General features: G+C 37.8%; 2 protein-coding genes across 5 annotated transcripts in view; one reads left to right on the top strand and one right to left on the bottom strand.

Annotated features, from left to right (window-relative positions):
* Positions 1 to 478: 478 nt before the first annotated feature.
* LOC579081 (uroporphyrinogen decarboxylase) lies at positions 479 to 11053 on the bottom strand. The gene is made up of 9 exons (XM_779215.5): positions 10996 to 11053; positions 8826 to 8931; positions 7405 to 7484; positions 6619 to 6717; positions 5593 to 5754; positions 4650 to 4811; positions 3863 to 4000; positions 2964 to 3064; positions 479 to 2580 (listed from the first exon to the last, which is right to left on the bottom strand). The coding sequence occupies exons 1-9, from the start codon at positions 11014 to 11016 to the stop codon at positions 2343 to 2345; spliced, it is 1107 nt and encodes a 368-aa protein (XP_784308.3). The 5' UTR covers positions 11017 to 11053; the 3' UTR covers positions 479 to 2342.
* Positions 11054 to 13037: 1984 nt separating this feature from the next.
* Positions 13038 to 18382, top strand: part of LOC763515 (AP-3 complex subunit delta-1) — a 50227-nt gene continuing 44882 nt past the window's right edge. For 3 of the 4 annotated variants that reach the window (XM_030995656.1, XM_030995660.1, XM_030995659.1), the window contains exon 1: positions 13039 to 13350. In XM_030995656.1, coding sequence (XP_030851516.1) covers positions 13249 to 13350 — 102 coding nt within the window. In that variant the 5' untranslated portion in view covers positions 13039 to 13248. Of the gene's footprint in view, positions 13351 to 18382 lie in introns of all 4 variants that reach the window. The other variant, XM_030995658.1, reaches the window with a different exon arrangement.

Below are 18382 nucleotides of genomic sequence, written 5' to 3' on the forward strand. Positions count from 1 at the left end.
ACAAATACTCACAAAATCTTGTCTGAAAGTTATTTGATTTGCTGGTGCAGTAACTTTATTGCATCCTTTCTCTTGTCTTCCTTAAATAACATATATCTCCTGTTATTTCATATACCTGTACGTAAATGTCTACACAACAGCGAGTACATAATAAATTTACAATGGGAAGCACAGGACAATAACATATATGATGAATAGTAGTACAGACATACATGTACATTAAGTGATTTCAAGTTGGGTGTTGGTGTTTAGAGCAGTCAAGAGCTTTTAAATCGAGCTAAAATTTGCTGATGACATTAAGAGCCCGATACCAATATCAATATTGATAGCTTAACACTAACACCGAACTGGTAATCAACATTTGCTTAATCCCTAGGGGCTAGTGTTAGTGAATAAGGCATTTGTACATGAAATATTAACACCAGCCCACAAAGGTCGGTTCATCAGACGACAATTTTGCAAAAAATCAACAACCGGAATTTGACGATATTCAAAGCCTTAACACCAGCTGATTTCCATTTCGGTGTTTAAGGCTGGTGTTCATGTTTATTAAACACTAACACCGGCCAAAAACACCCAACTTGAAATCACTCATTGTATCTATAGAGGCTGGTTCAGATATGATGCGTCAAAACCATGGCGTTTTTTTATGATAACCTGGAGTGTAAAACTTCACATTTCTGTATTCTAAAAGACCGAGCTATTATAGCGAATATAAAAAAAACACATAAAAAATAACCTTGTTTTAGTTTGTTTGATTTTTGGGAACGGTTCACCACATCATATGTGACCTAGTCTTTACAGTGCTGAAAAAAACTTACCTCGATACATTTACCAAAATGTAGTATTTATACATGTACATGTACATGTACAGTAATATCAGTTTAACTTGCTCATATAGAACAATTCATGATATCTGCAGTGTTCCTGGTATAAATGTAGTTGAATGCATTTAAACTATATTGTTATTGTACAAATTCAAATTTCCCGTATTGCTAATGATAAACTGAACTATAAACCTAAACTCCCAAAATGAAACCTTTCTTTAATAAAAAGAAATCAACTTATTGAAGAAAAAAAATCATGCAAGCATTGTATTCATTACAAATCATGTGACCTCTACTAAGAAATGGAAAATAAGAGAAAAATCTTAAAACTGCATTTTCTTTATACAACTTCAGTAATTCCCAAAGTAAACAGGAAATTCTCATTCCTTCAGCCTTTACTATTATCAAGCTTATACACTGGCACATTATCAGAATTATCCATATACTGTACAATAGAAACTCATCAAAATGAGGACAATGGGACCATAAAAATTATTGTTCATCTCTTTATAATGAGTTACCACTGCACACTGTACAATATCGCAGCTACTGTATGGATATACTCTACTGCGCTTTAAAAGAAGTATCGTATCATTTCCCCGGCTGTAGCTGTTATAAGGTGCTAAAGCATTGAATGAATTTCTTCCTACGGGGTACCCATTTACCACATCTGGGTGGAGGGTGGCAAATGTAGATTAATGTCTTGCCAAAGGACATCAGAACTGCAGCGGGACTCGGAACGGCAAACCATGTGATCCACGGTCCGGTGATGTAGCCACTAGACCAAGACACCTCTATGAAATGGGGGACATACCCTTCACGTAGACATACCCGGTTAAATTCATCTACCAGAAGGAAATGCGGAATGGCAAGAGCAGAATAGAATCAAAGTTGCCCGTCCATGATACTAAGTTTATTACACATCATTTCACCATCATCATTATGACCGACGTCAGCATAATCGACATTGTAAAATAGAGGCATTACTTGTATGTCATCAAGACATCATAATTGTCATTGTCGATCACCACCACCACCATCATCATCATCATTATCACACAATTGATCTAATCAATACACAAAATATTTTAAGAAAGAAATTCGGACTAGATACATGTACTGTAATGACCTAACATTTGCTAGGACGAAAATTTGCACTTGCCACTGACTGTTGATGTAGATATGTATTTAGCGTTAGGATAGCAAGTGGGTTTTAGTTCTCAATTTAGGGTTAGGGTTTGGTTTAGTGTTTGGTCCAAGATTGAAGTTATGAATTCAGTATTTAAGGGATAATAAATTGATCATTGAGCAATTTTCACTGAAGTTTGTACTACAGAACTGCTACCAATGTACAATACCTGAGCATTTACGCTAGGGGTTCTTGGAAGAAAAAAAATCCAATTATGTGAATACAGTACAATCCTAAACCGATCTACCGGTATTTCTTTACTAAAAGACACTTGTCCAGATAGTGTTGATTGTACACTGAGTTGATAAAACAAAATCTTTATTTTATTATGCCTTTTCAGTCTTGTTCATTCTCTCTGAATGTTGATGTACTGAATCTATGAAGGCTCTGACGTGTTCTGGGTCAAAGTCCGGATAGATGCCGTGTCCGAGGTTGGCGATGTAACTCTGTGTCCCGAAACGTTCCAGCATCTGGGCCACGTACGAACTGATGTCTTCTTTTGAACTGTAGATGGCACAAGGATCGAGGTTACCCTGAAGTGGAAAGTTGGGTCCGGCTTGAGCTCTAGAGACAGGAAACAGAGATAAAGAGACAGTTAAAGTGTGAATATTCCCTCTCACACAAAAGATAGAGAGATAGTGAAAGTGTGAACATCTCCTATCACTAAAGATAATAAAGAGTCGGACAGTTCAAGTGTGAACATCTCTTTTCAGAGAATTTGAACACAAACTCACAAAGAGTATTGACTAGCTGCCACGAATGCAGAGTAGATCTCACTAATCCTCCTTCCCCCCCCCCCCCCCAAAAAAAAGAAGAAAATGTAATAAAAAATGAGACTTTTAGCTTGCTTGCTCAGTTAGGTCCCTTGTCTGTTTTAAAACATTGGTTTATAGCAGTCGATATAGACAGGTTTGACTGTATTTGTATAATGTTGGGTTGTGGAATACCTTGCTATCTGTGGCTGTACGTCCCAATCTAAACTCATGACATCATAGTCACTCTGTGATAGCTCGCTGATGGCATAGTTGGCTCCTTTAGCAAATACAATCTGAAAAATCAAATCGAAAGGAAAGATGATTTTAAAAAAACCTCTCAATCGTTCATCTTACAAATAACACAGCGGCATCCTGTAAAAAATATGTGTGAATCAAGAAAATAAACCAACTAAAAAATACAAAATTAAAAGAGATCTAATTTACTTATTAAAGAAAATAATTGGCAGATACAGAATTGATACATTACATTATGATTTCAATTTCTTTTATTTACTTTCATTTTCATTTTATGCCATACTGCCCTTGCCCACAACTTTCAATTACACATTATAAACAACTGACATATCACTATTTATAAGTGCATGAATTGTTGTGTTTAAATACGAATAGTAGTGGGCTCTCATGGGGAATTCGAAAACATTTGGGTGCTAACCCAATAATAGATGTTGTCAATCACCAGGATTCGCCTTCAGTTTTATGACCAACAGGCCTTATGTAATGCTTTGCCTTTTTCACCGATCGCCCCATATGGAAAAGACATTATTTTACATTTCCCTCACCTGAAGATTTTCTGAGAGACTAGCGTGTATTCCTTGATGGGACTACAGGTTTGCTATGTTTGAGACTTTTACACTCATTCATGGTATTTCCACCAAGTCTGGTGTCGACCGGCGAATTATGACCTACTGCACATTGAAACCAGTAACCATCTTCCCTTTAAAACTGGGGCTGTTCCTATCATTTTTGAGGCAAATCAACACAATCCATATCAATCCATATCAATGATTTCACTATTTCATTTTTAATATCATATCTAAATTCAGTCTCAGTTTATTGTCTCTTAGTCTTACCATGGGTACAGGCTCTACTGACTTGGCCCTGAGCTTTTCCTTGACTTCTTTAGCTATCTGTTGAAGGTACGGTAGACAGAACTGACAGAACTTGTCATACCCCAGGGCACCGGCATGGGAGTCAAACACCTGCAGAAGCTGTCAGAAAGAAAAGAAAGAAAAAAAAAATTGAAATTGAATACTTATGGTGACACCCTATCTAAAATATTGTAAATTGTTAAGTCTTTTCATGCCATGACCAGCAATTCCTGTGGTATTTGAACAATTGTTTGTAGTTGTCTAGCGCCAGCTACGGTGGAATGAGAAAGCAGTTGAGAACAAAGATGACTAACACCAAGAAAACACAGACTGGAATCGTTATTGCCATGTTCCATATTTAAGTTACTCCCAAGGTATAAACACTCGGTTACTACAATTCCCATCCCCAATTTTGAATGGTCTACCGTGTGTTTTGGCAAGTATTGGCTAGTTCATCTTCCTAATATAGAAACCCTGCATGTATCGTAAAGTTTTCTCCCCTTAAAAGATATTTTAATGCCTACAGGTAATTAAACTATGAATCGAATTATGAAAACTTAAGCTTGGCACTTGAAAGTTAATAACAAATGCTAATGTTCTATGGCAAATTTGATCTCAGCCAATCAGATGCCATGCTTTCAGTGGCTTTCAACAGTTATTTTATCTTGTCATTGATAACAAGTTTTATGAAACAGTGCCCTGGTTCCTGTTGACGAAGGGTTCAGTAGGTGGTGCAGTAAGGAGCTAAAGATGAAACGCTTGGACTTACCTGTGCTCCGGCAAGGACCTGGCCAACAAGATAGTCCACAATGGTCCTAGTAAGAATCTTCAAGAGTTTATGGCTGGCCTCTGGCTGGGTGTACAACCATTTTTTAGCCTTCGAGAAGGTTTTGGATCCGCCTCCTTCTATGCAGTAAACCATGAGTGTCCACTGAAATAGAAAACAAAATGGAAATAGAAATAGGAAGAAAAGAAAAGAATTGCTCACTTCGTTGTTCACAATAATAATATTGGACATTCTTACAGCTCACATATGCACCCTGCAAGGTGCTCAAGGTGCTTCAATAATACCCTGACTCTTGCTAGGCTATCAAATTTGTTGGTAAAAGCTTTCAAGGAATTCCTTCATTCCAGTACCCATTTAACACCTGAGTGGAGAGTGGCACATGTAGATTAAGTTCAAAGAACATTGGTGATGCTCAAGGGAGACAAGGAAAATGGTCTTTATAGGCAGGTGGTCTTTCTAGACAGGTTGCTTTCATACAGGTTTAAATGGGATTTTTTTTTTTCAAGGGAAAAAAATATGGTCTTTATAGACAGGTGGTCTTTCTATACAGGTGGTCCTTAAAGCCCCTCTGTACTAGTTTGGCAGGGAGGGATTAAATACAGGTTTAAATGGGATTTTTTTTTCAAGGGAAAAAAATATGGTCTTTATAGACAGGTGGTCTTTCTATACAGGTGGTCCTTAAAGCCCCTCTGTACTAGTTTGGCAGGGAGGGATTAGACCTCACTGCAAGGGCACTGGCAGGTGGTTATCTCATCAACTCAGCTCTCAGTAAACATAAGAAAAAGGGCATCATGGGGGATCAACGAGTACCGCTTATGCATTGTTGGCTGTATAATAATAATAATCTTTTTAAGTAGTGCAGCTGGGCTTTAAAGCAAGTTTCACTGTAATAATGCAGGATTGAATACCACAGAAGGTGACTTACGGGTGCTCCTGAGAATCCAATAAGAGGGACTTTCCCATCCAGTTCTTTACGAGTGAGTGTGAGGGCCTCAAAGACATAGCTCAGGGCCTGGTTGATATCGACCTCGGCATTGAGCCGAGAGAGGTCATCGGGCGAGGTCAAAGGTTCGGGGAATGAAGGACCCTGACAGGTGAAAAGTTAGATGAGAAGAAATGGGAGAAATGATTAAATTTGTGATCTGTATGTTAATTTTACCCCAAAAATAGTTTTATCGAACGTAAGAAAAATACGTTTTCTTTTAAACAGAACTTATTCACTGAGAAATGAACTGGTCAATATGTGCAAAGGTTTTAAATAGCTGATAATTTCTGTAGTCTCCCGTGAATTTGTCCATCTACAGAAATATCTCAAAGTAATGAAACAAGAAACTGCAAATGAAAATCATGATAAAATATATGCATGAAAGGATGCAAGATTGTACAGTACATTATCTTTTACCGAAGAAATATAACAAGTGGAATTGGAGGTAAAAATATTGAAGTATATTCTTAAAATAATAACAGGCTTTGTTTCATGATTTCACTCAGTAGAACAGTATATCTCACAGCACTTTACATCAATACACAAACCAAGGAAATAATGGCTTCTTACTATATTCCCTTTAAAACAGTACATGTCTGAAGGCAAATAATTTCTGTGGAGGCTTGAACTAATGCGTTCTGACTTGAGTTAAGCACTGACAAGCTTATTACCTTAACCATGCATAGGCCTATGAGATGGGGGGGGGGGGGGGGGGGACAACGCCCCCTAAAAGTTTTAAAATACATGGGATACCATAGAAGAAGATGCCAAAACATCTGGTATCATTCTGATCACCATATGAATCCCACAGACAGAAAAGCTTGCAAAGCAGCCCCACAAAGTGGGACAAATGGACTCTAAATGCTGATGATGATGAGATGTACCAATAGTCAGGCAGCTGCCACCTCACATATGGGTAGCTGCCATCTCATTACTTTTAGTACTTGATGACACACTGAAGCTTACCGTGCCAGGAATCATCTCAACAGTCAATCCAAGTGCTTGAGGGATGACCAGAATATCACAGAAGATGATGGCAGCGTCAAGATCAAAGCGACGGATCGGCTGGGATCAAAATGGAGTTATTAGATATAAACAGAGACTCTGTAGTTACAGACAAAAGATTATTTTTATCAAACTAAGAGAATGAATTTATCGAATTAGAATCCTTGGTATACTAGTATACAGAATTGTTTATTAACAGTGCTATAACATAGGTAAACTACGGCAAACATATTTGTTAGAAATGGAACTTCTTTTTTTAGAGAATGCACATTACCAAAGACTGCTTTTTCTTTAAAATTAAAATTAGATTTTTACATTTCCCATCAGAATACTATTTTTGCACTGCTACATTTTATCCATAGTAAGGAAACATTTATCTTAAAAATGAAACTTCTCTTTCAAAGAATGCAAATTTAATACCAAAGACTGCTTTTACTTTAAAATCAAAATTACATTTTCTATTTCTCATCTGAATATTAGTTTTGCGACATCACAATTTATCAAAAGAAATCCAGAGAAATGGAGTAAGCATTATTTCTACTTGCAGCTCTGAATTCATAACTTGGAGATGTAAAGTAATATTGACTCAATCAGCATTCATAAATACAAGTATAAAAGCTGTAGCGGGAATATGGGGGAGTAAATTATTTGACTTAACTCTCATATTTAAGGTTCGGGACATAATAACAAAAAATAAGTAGGATTTTTATACAATCCTCTGTAAGAAAAATAATGAAGATGATCTACCTGCAATGTGACCTCACATGCCAAGGCAGGTGTCTGGCAGACTTTGAAAAAGTTGTGTTCAGCTCTCATTTCACGGAATTCTGCACAAGGAAAACAAGACAGAATTTGCTTCAGGTTTTGTTTCTTCTTGGGTAAGCGTTTAAATAGGCTTTTAAGCTAGTAGGTTATAGATAAACTTGAGTTCTGGTAATGTGATTGCATTGTGAAAGAAAAGGTGTGGAATGGATCAGAAAAGTTGATCATATAGCATGTAAGTAATGGTGTGTAATGCAAGGTTCGGGAGTCATCAAAATCATCATAAATTTGGCAGAGTCTTGGTAAAGTTACAATCACTTACACAGAAAGATGTATATGGGACAACACACATGGTGTCGGGGCTAGTACTACCCTGATTTCCTTATCTTTCTATGCTCATTACTCAGCCAGTATACATTTTCTTCCAAAATTGTTTGGCACATGACATTTATTTGTAATCTTGAACATTCAGTGAAAGTTTTGTTAGATTCTGTGAGAATTCATTTTTATTTTTTTTTACCAGAACTCAAGTTTATCTTTAAGGGTTAGGATTACGTATAGTGTTATAGATCCATGTTTGAAGTTAGGAATTCTGTAAGTGTAGATTAATGGACACAGAGCAATTTTTGCCCGAACATGAGTCTTGGAACCCTAAAATAAAATAGAATTCACCCACTTGGAATAGGATGGAATACTTAATTTACACTAACCAGCTATTTCCATTTGAAAATTTGGGCTGTATGAAAATATATACATGATTTCTGCAATGTTATACTATTCTTTGGTTTGTTTCACTGAAACTCCTGCAATAATCCGTTATGGCTTCCATTTCGTTTCTTTCGATTTATGTTTTCCTAAAACTATATAAATATTCAAACGGACTCTATTTTTCTTAAATAGTCACTTTGTAACTAAATAAAAGTAATATTTTAGGTCTCTAATTTTGAAAGTAGCTGCAGTTCCACTTAGCTCAAACTAGTCCACTAATTCACAAAAGGGCAAGTGTCAACCCCTAATTAAACTAAATAATTTCAGCCATGAAATGAAAACGATAAATCAATTTGATAATGTTTGGTATGTTCATTTAGATTCATAATAATGATGAACAGGTTCCAGAAAACGTTGATATTTGACATTTCTTAAACTGGTGAACATTCAACTCTGCATGCTTAGGTGGTATTACTTTAAAGCCCATTTGTACTAGTTTACAAGAGGGATTAGACCACCATACAACAAGGTCACTGACAGGTGGTTATCTCATCAAATCAGCCCTGACTTAACATAAGAAAAAGAGGATTATGGGGGACCAATGGTCACCGATTAGGCATGGTTTGCTATATAGAGGGCTCAAGCAGCTATAAGTAGTGCAGTGGGGCGTTTATCTTTCTTTAGTGACCTTTCTTTACCTGGGAGATATCTTCCTGCTTGCCTCATCAACCAAACAGGAACTCTCTCCGTCTTCTCCCCTCTCGCTGCTCGAAGAATCAGATCATTCTTCAAAGCAGGAAATTGCTGCAGGAGAAAACAGACATAGAATATATTCATCTCTTATAACTTTACTTTTATTCATTTATTTCATTTTTTTTTTAAATTTAGGGGGAGGGGTTAAAGCAGCAAAACTTTCATACTATCCTACTAAATTGGCTAGCTATGGCATTACGGCTGCTGAATTTCATACCAATTTATTTTGAGTGCAGTTACTTTGATTTATCTTTCTTCCTTTTCTTTATCAATTATCCTTCTTTAACATATATCCTTTTGTTTCTCAAGTCCCAATTCTTCTTACTCCACTTCTCTCCCTCCCTTAATCTTGATTAGATCTAGATCTAGAGTCTATGTTAGGCAAATTCATGCAAAAAAATATATTAAAAAAATTGACTTGAAAACACATCACACAATTGGTCTGAACCGAGTCAGGAGCAAATTTGAAGAAATTATATTTTTAAATGTTGTAAAACCAAAGATTTAAGAAGAAAACTGACCAAGTATCTGTACTAAAAATCGTACATGTAAAATTGGTCGTACACATTCGACAGCTGAAAATGACGCGCACGGTTGCGTTACGTGCGTTCTCGAATCCAAAATCATACCTCACACACACACTCTCGCCATACCGCGAATGGTCCGTCGTGGGGAGCTAGCCGGCTGAGAGTTTGCAGCGATACCAACGCAGCTTCAAAGCTCTGCAGCGCGCCATTTTAGCGGGACTCGGAAAGGTTTGCGATGGGAAGGCAGCGGCCTAGCTTTTTGCCCAAACAACGCTTGAACGCTAGATCGGCTGCTGGCAAAATGAAAATAACTACGATCGAGAACATCGTCGGTTTCTTAACTTTTCAGTGAGATAATTCTGAATTCTAATTGAGACTATATAATAAATTAAATCGACAAAGAAACCTCGGTAGAACTCTTATAACTATACAAAAGCTTGTTTATTTCTTCATTTGACATTTTGTTTTCGACCATTTTTTCGTGCGCGAGTCAATGTAAACTATGTATTACCAAACTTTCAACACGCAAGGAACGGGGAACACTCACGGACCCGTAACAAATTCGTTGCAAAAAAATAATTTCAAGGGTGATTTTGAAGCAGTGAAGAACATTGGCGCTGCGATGCGCAGAAATATACTTAAAAGAAACTTAAAAAATAATACCTGAATTTTCAGAAAATCGTATTTGTATTAGTGTACCTAGATGTGACTTGTTTATAAATCAGATTTTATGAAGATTTGTCGGGAAAAAATGTCAATTTTTTCCGTTTGGTGGTCATTTCTAGGCTAATATTTTAAAAGTTGCATCAGTAATGGGCCCGATGTTTCTCTTATTGTACTCGCATGTTATTTCTACATAGATTAAACATAGGATGGTTAAGGGTAAGACCAGATAACATTATAAAAAAGATATATCCTTCCACCCTCCCATATCCAAGTTTTGGGCTGATTATTGCCGACCCACCGCAGCAAGGCCATTCGGATTTTCGTACGCGCGCAAAGCGCCCTCTAGTGCCCCATGAATGTGCCTATCTATGTAACCAAAATGAAATTTGAGAAATTGGAAATAAATATTGCTACATGTAAAATTAATTTCTTTTACTTTTAAAAGTATATTAAATAATGTTTACAATATTTTCCCCATGATTAATATAATTATAATTCACACAATCACGAGCGCTCGACTTTGTCACATTCAAATTTTTGTTGACAAAAACTTAATTCAGCAGACCAAGACAGTATGAAATAAAAAAAAACTACTTCTGACGGATGGCTATGTTTAAAATGAATGATATATAAAGAACAAGACAAGTGCAACAATTTTATGTAGATTATAGACTAGTTGATTACATCATTTTGTTTCCAACACAAATACACACGTACGGGACTGTAGTCAACTCTTGCATAATGTTTGCCAATTTTAGCTGTCGACTGTCACAGGTAAATCAAACCAAATGTGAAATTTTGGCATCGTAATTATCTTATTCCAACCTATTCATCAAACTATAGAGTATATGAATAACCTTGATAACTAGAATAACGCTCACTTTACATCACAATCCTACAAGTTTTCATAGAGTCTACTCACATGATCCATGGAAGCTGCCATTTTGATTTTACAACCTCGAGTCCGGTTAAATTTTGAGCGAACAGAGAAACTGCCACGCCCACCTTGTTTGATGCAGCGGTCGGTTTTCTCATTTTGTGATTCTATATTTATCATTTGTATAACTATTGATGAATGTTCAACTACTCATTTGGAATATCTTTTTATTGTTCATTCGTAATTACTTATGACCTCTATTTCAACAAATTGATTGGATTGGATTCATACAGAAAGGAAGGGGGGGGGGGAGGGCAGGAAGGGTGTTACCAGTTACTGCAAAGGGAGTGTGAACCATATTTTTGTTGTTGCTGTTGTTCTTGTTTACGCTTTTACCTTATTTTTTGTCTCTATTTTTTATTATATATATATATATATATATATATATATATATATATATATATATATATTTTTTTTTTTTTTTTCTTCATTTCATTCTGCAAGGCAAGTTAGCAATCAGGCAAACTTGCCATCATATGCATTTTTATATTGTATATAATTTTTCGTTCTTGCAATTTTAATATTCTTTTAAGGCACCACCCCCCCCCTTCTAACCCCACTTTTATATATTCTTGATAGGGAAGGTTGGGTTTCATTTACTTCATCTTTTTACGTTACCAATGAATGAAAACATTTTTTTATAAATTACAATGGGATCAATAACCCCTCCTATACCTTATATGCAAATCGTGATCAAACAAATATTTGTTTCATTGTTCTAAAAATAATGTAGACCTAGATATAGGCTGGGAAATCATAACAAAAATTAAGCCATGTACATGTTTATAATTTGTAACAGTGGCGGATCCAGGGGGAGGGGCCCGGCCCCCCCCCCCCCCTTTAAAAAAACATCATGTAAAATCACGTGATTTTTACCTTTTTGGGGGGTTGGACAAAAAAAAAAAAAAAAATGCTCCCTACCCCCCCCCCCCTCCCCCCCCCCCCCCCCCCCCCCCCACGGAGCGACTTTTCGGCCGGCGCGATTTTCAAATTTTTGGGAGCAAAAAAAAAAAAGTTGGGCCCCTCCCCTAAGAAATCCTGGATCCGCGCCTGATTTGTAATATGATCTTATCAAAAAGATTTCATTCCAAGTTACCTTTCCTGGGTACAGGGACCTTATTTATTGTTTAAAGTTGGCATAGCCCCCCCCCCCCGAAAAAAGGAGTAACAAAAACACTACACACTATTCAAAAGCCATACTATAGGCCTTAAATAATGTCTTTAAATCTTTGAAATTATTAAAAAAAGAGGTAAGTATGGTAACCTAAAAAAAAAAAAAAAAAAAAAGATAGGGATCGTTTCCCTTCCTTACTTTTTCAAAGAGGGGGTCAAAGGCTAGTCCCCTTATTGTTTTAATATCTCTCTTTGAAGAAGAAGAAGAGAAGAAGAAGAAGAAGAAGAAGAAGAAGAAGAAGAAGAAGAAGAAGAAGAAGAATTGAAGAAGAAGAAGGGGGAAAGGTTGAGGAAGAGGAGGAGGAGGAGGAGGAGGAGGAGCTAGAGGAGGTTATTTTATGAACACCTTCCAAGCTCCAGGAATAACTAAAGTAATAAATGTTGGATTAAAAGAAACTTCCCCACTGCGCTCTGAATGCATTTTACGTAGGCCTATAAAGAATGATTGAGTTTCTAATCCGGCCATTATGTAAAGAAAGCTTAATTGGTTGTTAGCGGTTAATTAATCATGAACATCAATCGAATTATAAAGCGCGGTTGCCTAATGATGTACTAGCTCAGCAATGACTCCATGATGTTTCAATGAAATCCTCCAATCTATAGAATTTGGTGATCCACCGTTCGATGAACGTTTGACATTAAGGCACGGTAGACTTGACATTGAAAAGATACATACTCTTTCGACAGTATTGAGGAGAGTGCATCATATTTTTTTCTTTCTGGAATAATGATAACCAAAAGAGCGAGAGGGGTGTGACGTGTCCCGTCTGCTCAGTCACGTGACAGGTGGCTCTGGTAGCGATCGCTAGCAGTCGCCGATCGACCGCTGCTACTATACTCAGCTGCTTTGTATGGGAAAATTGCGATACACACATGCACACTACTGTACTGTACTGTAACACTGCATGCATTGATGATAATGTAAATCATGCACATATGCCAGGTCACGTCAATGGCGATGAGCTAGCTGAAAAGACGACACTGGAATATGGTGAACGAAACCCTGTAATCGCCGTATTTGTTTCTATATTTTGATGATTAACACGGGCCAGTAGAAGCACCAACATGTCTGTGACACTGAAGAAGGTGAAGGGGAGCTTGGAGAGGGTGTTTGAGAAGAATCTGCAGGATTTGGTCCGTGGTATTCGCAGCAACAAGGATAATGAAGTAAGAAAATAGATTCTGTGAATCTGTCTGACTCAAAGTGGATGCATTTTTAGCAATATAACAACTAGATCTACATGTTGCAAGATTCAAGAATAGATGTTTATGTTCACATGTAAGCTCAGGATATGTTAATGAGTAGTGTGTTTAACTGTTAATGCATATGAAATAAATCTAACTATCCAAGGCACAATCAAGAGTGAAGTACAGTTATAACCCTGAGTAGATCTAGATCGAGATCTATACTGATGCAACAGAAACAGAAACAGAAAGAGTTTACATGTTACAGTACAAGGATTTACAGATTTACGCCTGGCTGGCGCTGCCCGGTCTGCCTTAGACCAAAATTTCTGTCTCTTTCATTCGTTAGCCTCTGGGCTGATTTGGGTAGGGTCAGCTCCTCTCTCTGAAATTTCTGTCTCTTTCATTCGTTAGCCTCTGAGTCTGATTTGGGTAGGGTCTTCTCTCTTTTTTTTAAAGAGAGGAGCTGACCCTACCCAAATCAGAGGCTAACGAACGAAAGGGACAGAAATTTCGGTCTACGGCCAAGCCTGCCTGGGCCAGCACCAGGCTGCTCACCTGCTGGATGCGGAATCAATGCGCGTGATGCCTGTAGCCTGTTTACAAATCCACCATGTCCACTGATCCAATGATGTACATGTAGATCTATGATGTAATTGTCTCTGACTGGAACAGTCTCTCTTAAAAATGTACAATAATTCAATTGACTGGAAGTCGAACTCCATCGATACCTTCAAAGCAAGATTGGATCAACACTGGTGGTCTGAATAATTTAATCAAATGTGAAAACCATCTCTACCCTGCGCCAGGAGCATCACTATCCTGGCTGTGTAGTAAAAGCTGTGCTTTTGATTCTTAACATTTCAAACACCACTGTACAAAACTCAACTGATTTCACTAAAACTCGGTACTTTAGTGAAAATTGATGACACCTACAGCAGAGCTGCCAAGTCTCCCGGATCCTGCGGGAGACTCCCGGATTTTGACCCAATATCCCGTTTTCCCGACCCCATGCAAAAATCTCCCGGATTTCCAGATTTTAAGTTGTATTATTTTCATAAACGACTGTTTCACAAGACTAGCATGTTGAGTTCGTACGTACGTATACAAACACACGGCAATTCTGTAATATGAATTTTCCTGTTATCCAGTCGTCGAATATAAATTTACCGTGATATCGTACTTTATTTAACAGCGTAATAAATGAGAGTTACGCCGAACGACTGGCGGGCTAATCTAACAAACCATTGGGAACATGTGATAATGTGAGTGGTGTTTGTGTGATAGCAATTCGCCTGCTTGCTCTGCCGGGCGGCTTCCTCGCCGGCCCCCGTAGCGTCCCGGTACGTTGGTGCCGGTTTCCGATCGGTCGCGTCAGAGCAGCCAGAAGTTGCACTGATACAACAAGCAGACTTTGTCTGCTGCGATCGGCCCAAAAAACTGCACATTTCAACATCAGTTTTTGGATTGATTTGGGGACTTTTGCGATGTGATTTTTAAGTGGATTATCATTTGATACCAACATGGCAGTGTTACTGCAGAGTGGATTTTGAAGCCGACTTTTTTTTTCTGATCTCCTTTGCCGTTGGGAACGCATCGATATAACTTGCATCTTCCGAAGGCGTAAGTCAACTTTGTCCAAAACAAGGCTGTATTTTGCTCTCTGTTTGAGTATTAAAATATCATCCAGGACAATGTCGAAGTCGAAATCAGAGAATGGAGACCTGGACAAGCTTGAGCTGGAATTTGCACAATACCAGGTTGAAGACTTTTCAGGGGAACCAGAGATCCTGAACAAAAACTTGAGAATAGACAAGAAATGGTCTGCAATTTCAAAGATGGAGGATGGCAATGGCTCAAAGAAATACACACTTCTGAGCAAAGTGATGAAATCTTTGCTTGTGATACCACATTCCAATGCTTCATGTGAAAGAGTTTTTAGCATTGTTAGGAAGAACAAAACTGATTTCAGGGGATCAATGAATTTGAAAACACTTCAAGCACTCCTAACAGAGAAAATTGCCAACACAGATGTCCCATGCTACCAAAGGGAGTATAGCAAGGACCTCCTTAGCAAACTCAAGCAAGCAACCTACCAGTCACTTCAAGGAAAACCCTCAAGCACACCCCAGTCCTTGCCTTCCACAAGTACATCCCCCATTTCACAATAGAGGTAACAGGAGTTCATAGTCTGAAATATGATGTGAAGTTCATATGTTATCAATTGTATGCAAATAAAATGTGCCATATCAAAGCCTTCCATTTTGAGAAATCATTGAAAAAATGTGTTCTAAAAGGGTTTCAAAGAGGCTTAAAACCAAGAGCTTTTGGGGGCCTGCCCCCTGCCCCCCCCCCCCACCAGGGGCACTAAAAGGCCATTCTTGGTTCCCGCCAACAATGAAGTCGTTCGATGCTGCTCTCTCAGAAATCTCCCTGATTACCCAAATCAAATGTTGGCAGCTCTGCTACAGTACATACATTTTTTCAACTTACTGATGTTAAAAAGAATAATTTAAAAATTCAAATTGTAAGTCTACTGTTAAACTTTGCTTACAGCCGCATCGGCATGATTGTATACAGTCTATGCAATATTGTGTGGTGTGTATATTTGTGTATGGGTCTAATAATACCTGCCTCACAGCACGTATGCAGTGCTAGAGGTCAATACGCATTAGCATTGACTCTCTATGCTTTGCTGGAGTGCCCTGCGCATGTATACATCATACATGTATGTGCAAAATTAAGGCATTGATTCCCCATCGATCGTAGACTATAGAACCCTGCAGAAGTGACCAAGGATTACAGGATCAACCTCTCCTCATAATATCACGATGATGAGGAGGATGATGTTTCATGAGCATTATCCGTGTATGATATGAGTGGGAGGGCTGGGTAGGTGGGTGTCTCTTTTGCCTTTAGATTTAATGGAAAGTATTCATCACATTGGACTAACCATCATGGATATTTTTCATTTATAATATTGTCCAGCATAAGTCTTAGAAGATTTAAGATATATTGCTTGTAATGTAAAGTTCTTCAAACTCCTGTTTCAAACCAACTGTTGAACATAACCTCTAGTTTAGACACATAACCTCTAGTTTAGACACATAACCTCTAGTTCAGACACACATTATCAGGGTATACATTATAGACTGTAGAGTGCAGACGGCCATTCCATATTCCATGGTGTATTAATCGTACCTGGACTACATGTAGCTCACAGTGCTGTTTTGTCAAGTGCCGAGTAAACTGTCAATAGAATTTAGATCTATAGACTTGGCCTTTCTAAAATAGATCTACTGTAGTGTTTGAAATAGCTCTAAGGGCTATTATTATTAAAGTACATTAGAAGTATGAAATATGATACCGGTAGTCATATTTTAAGGCTAGTTTATGTATTTTATAACTTGTTTTTAATTTGATGAGATGCTAGGCATTCTATGTACATGTACATTGTGTCGTTGATAATATATACAGAACATACTGTATACTGTAGGTCACCTTTTTATTACTTTTACCAGGGCTGTCAACCCTCCCGCGTTTGGCGGTAGTCTCACGCCACCACGCTCATTCTCCCGCCACCCCAGAAGCTTGTAGCGGGAGACTCCCGCCACCACGCCTTCCTCCCGCTCTCCCGCCAGCGATGTAGAATCTCCCGGTTCATGAAAAAATCTACCTCCAAGCAGTTTCCCAAAGTGGACAGCCCTGCTTACACCAGTTTTAGTTTTCCCACCTCGAGATGAAATCTAGAAAAATTGCAATCATACACCAAAATATGGATTTGGCAAATTGAATGAGATTTACCGGTAGTGAAAATGAATGAGAGAGAAGAGAGACACTTGTACATTTTACGAGCTCCGGAAAGCTCTTAAGTGCCCTGGAAAGAGTTAAGCATTTCAAAGTTTAAAGACACTGTCGGAAGTGAAAATGAAATATATGAATTACATCAAGCTTTACAAAGTACAGATTATAATAAAATCAATTGTACATGTACATTATGTATGCTATTTTAGTGTCTGTCAGAGGGGAAACAGCTCTATGAAAACTCAAAATTTAAAGCCTTGAAAATCAGAAGTTGTAGACCTAAAAACTAGCTACCGTAATTAACGTTGTATAAACCGCCCTTGTGTATTAACCGCACCCCTCTTTTTTGCCCTTAAAATTTTTTTTTTTTTTTTTTTTTTTGCCGACTTTTTTTGCCGGGTCCGTGTTAAAAAACCCACGCGGGAAGGCCTTCATTTAACTGCGAGGTGCAGCTGAATGTGTAAGATTATTAATGTAAATTAAAAAAACAGTAGAGGACCTAGGATAGGACCTTGTGGTACACCATGTAATAGAAGAAAAATTGGAGGAATTATTATTATAAACTACATATTGAGATCTATCAGAAAGATTGATTTCAAACCAAGATGACAGACAAATTTGAGTGTTGTTTTAGTTTCCAAGTGGTGAGTCTACATACCGATTACTGAGCTGGGAGACATTGCCAGGCATAGCGCCATAAATCGAAACTTTAAAAAAAAAAAGTTTTTTTTTTTTTTTTTTTTTTGTGTACCGTGTATAAACCGCACCCCCGACTTTGAATTTTTTTCGGCGGCAAAAAGGTGCGGTTTATACACTTTTAATTACGGTATTGACTTGATGACATCTTATGTGGAGTATGCATGGCTCATTGCCTCAGCAATAGAGGCAAGCTGATCAGCTCCACATATTATGTCGTCACCGCTGCAAATTTGTCCCTTGTTGACCCGTAATTCAGAGGGGTATGAAAAATTAGGTTTTTATTTTCTTTTGTGCAATACTGATAGGGAAAATATTTGTATTCCCTAATACAGTCAAACCTGCTCTATTGACCACCTGTCTACAAAGACCACTTTTTGAGTTTCCCCTCAGGCGGTTGATATAGACAGGTTTGACTGTATTAATCGATATACATGTACATGTACTACTTTCGTTCAACTTTCCATTGGTACAAAGTTGTGTTTTCATCGGATAAGGTCTTCAAAGAGTTGAG

The sequence above is a fragment of the Strongylocentrotus purpuratus genome, unplaced genomic scaffold (assembly GCF_000002235.5).
Source record: "Strongylocentrotus purpuratus isolate Spur 01 unplaced genomic scaffold, Spur_5.0 spur5_scaffold_3, whole genome shotgun sequence".
NCBI lineage: Eukaryota > Metazoa > Echinodermata > Echinoidea > Camarodonta > Strongylocentrotidae > Strongylocentrotus > Strongylocentrotus purpuratus.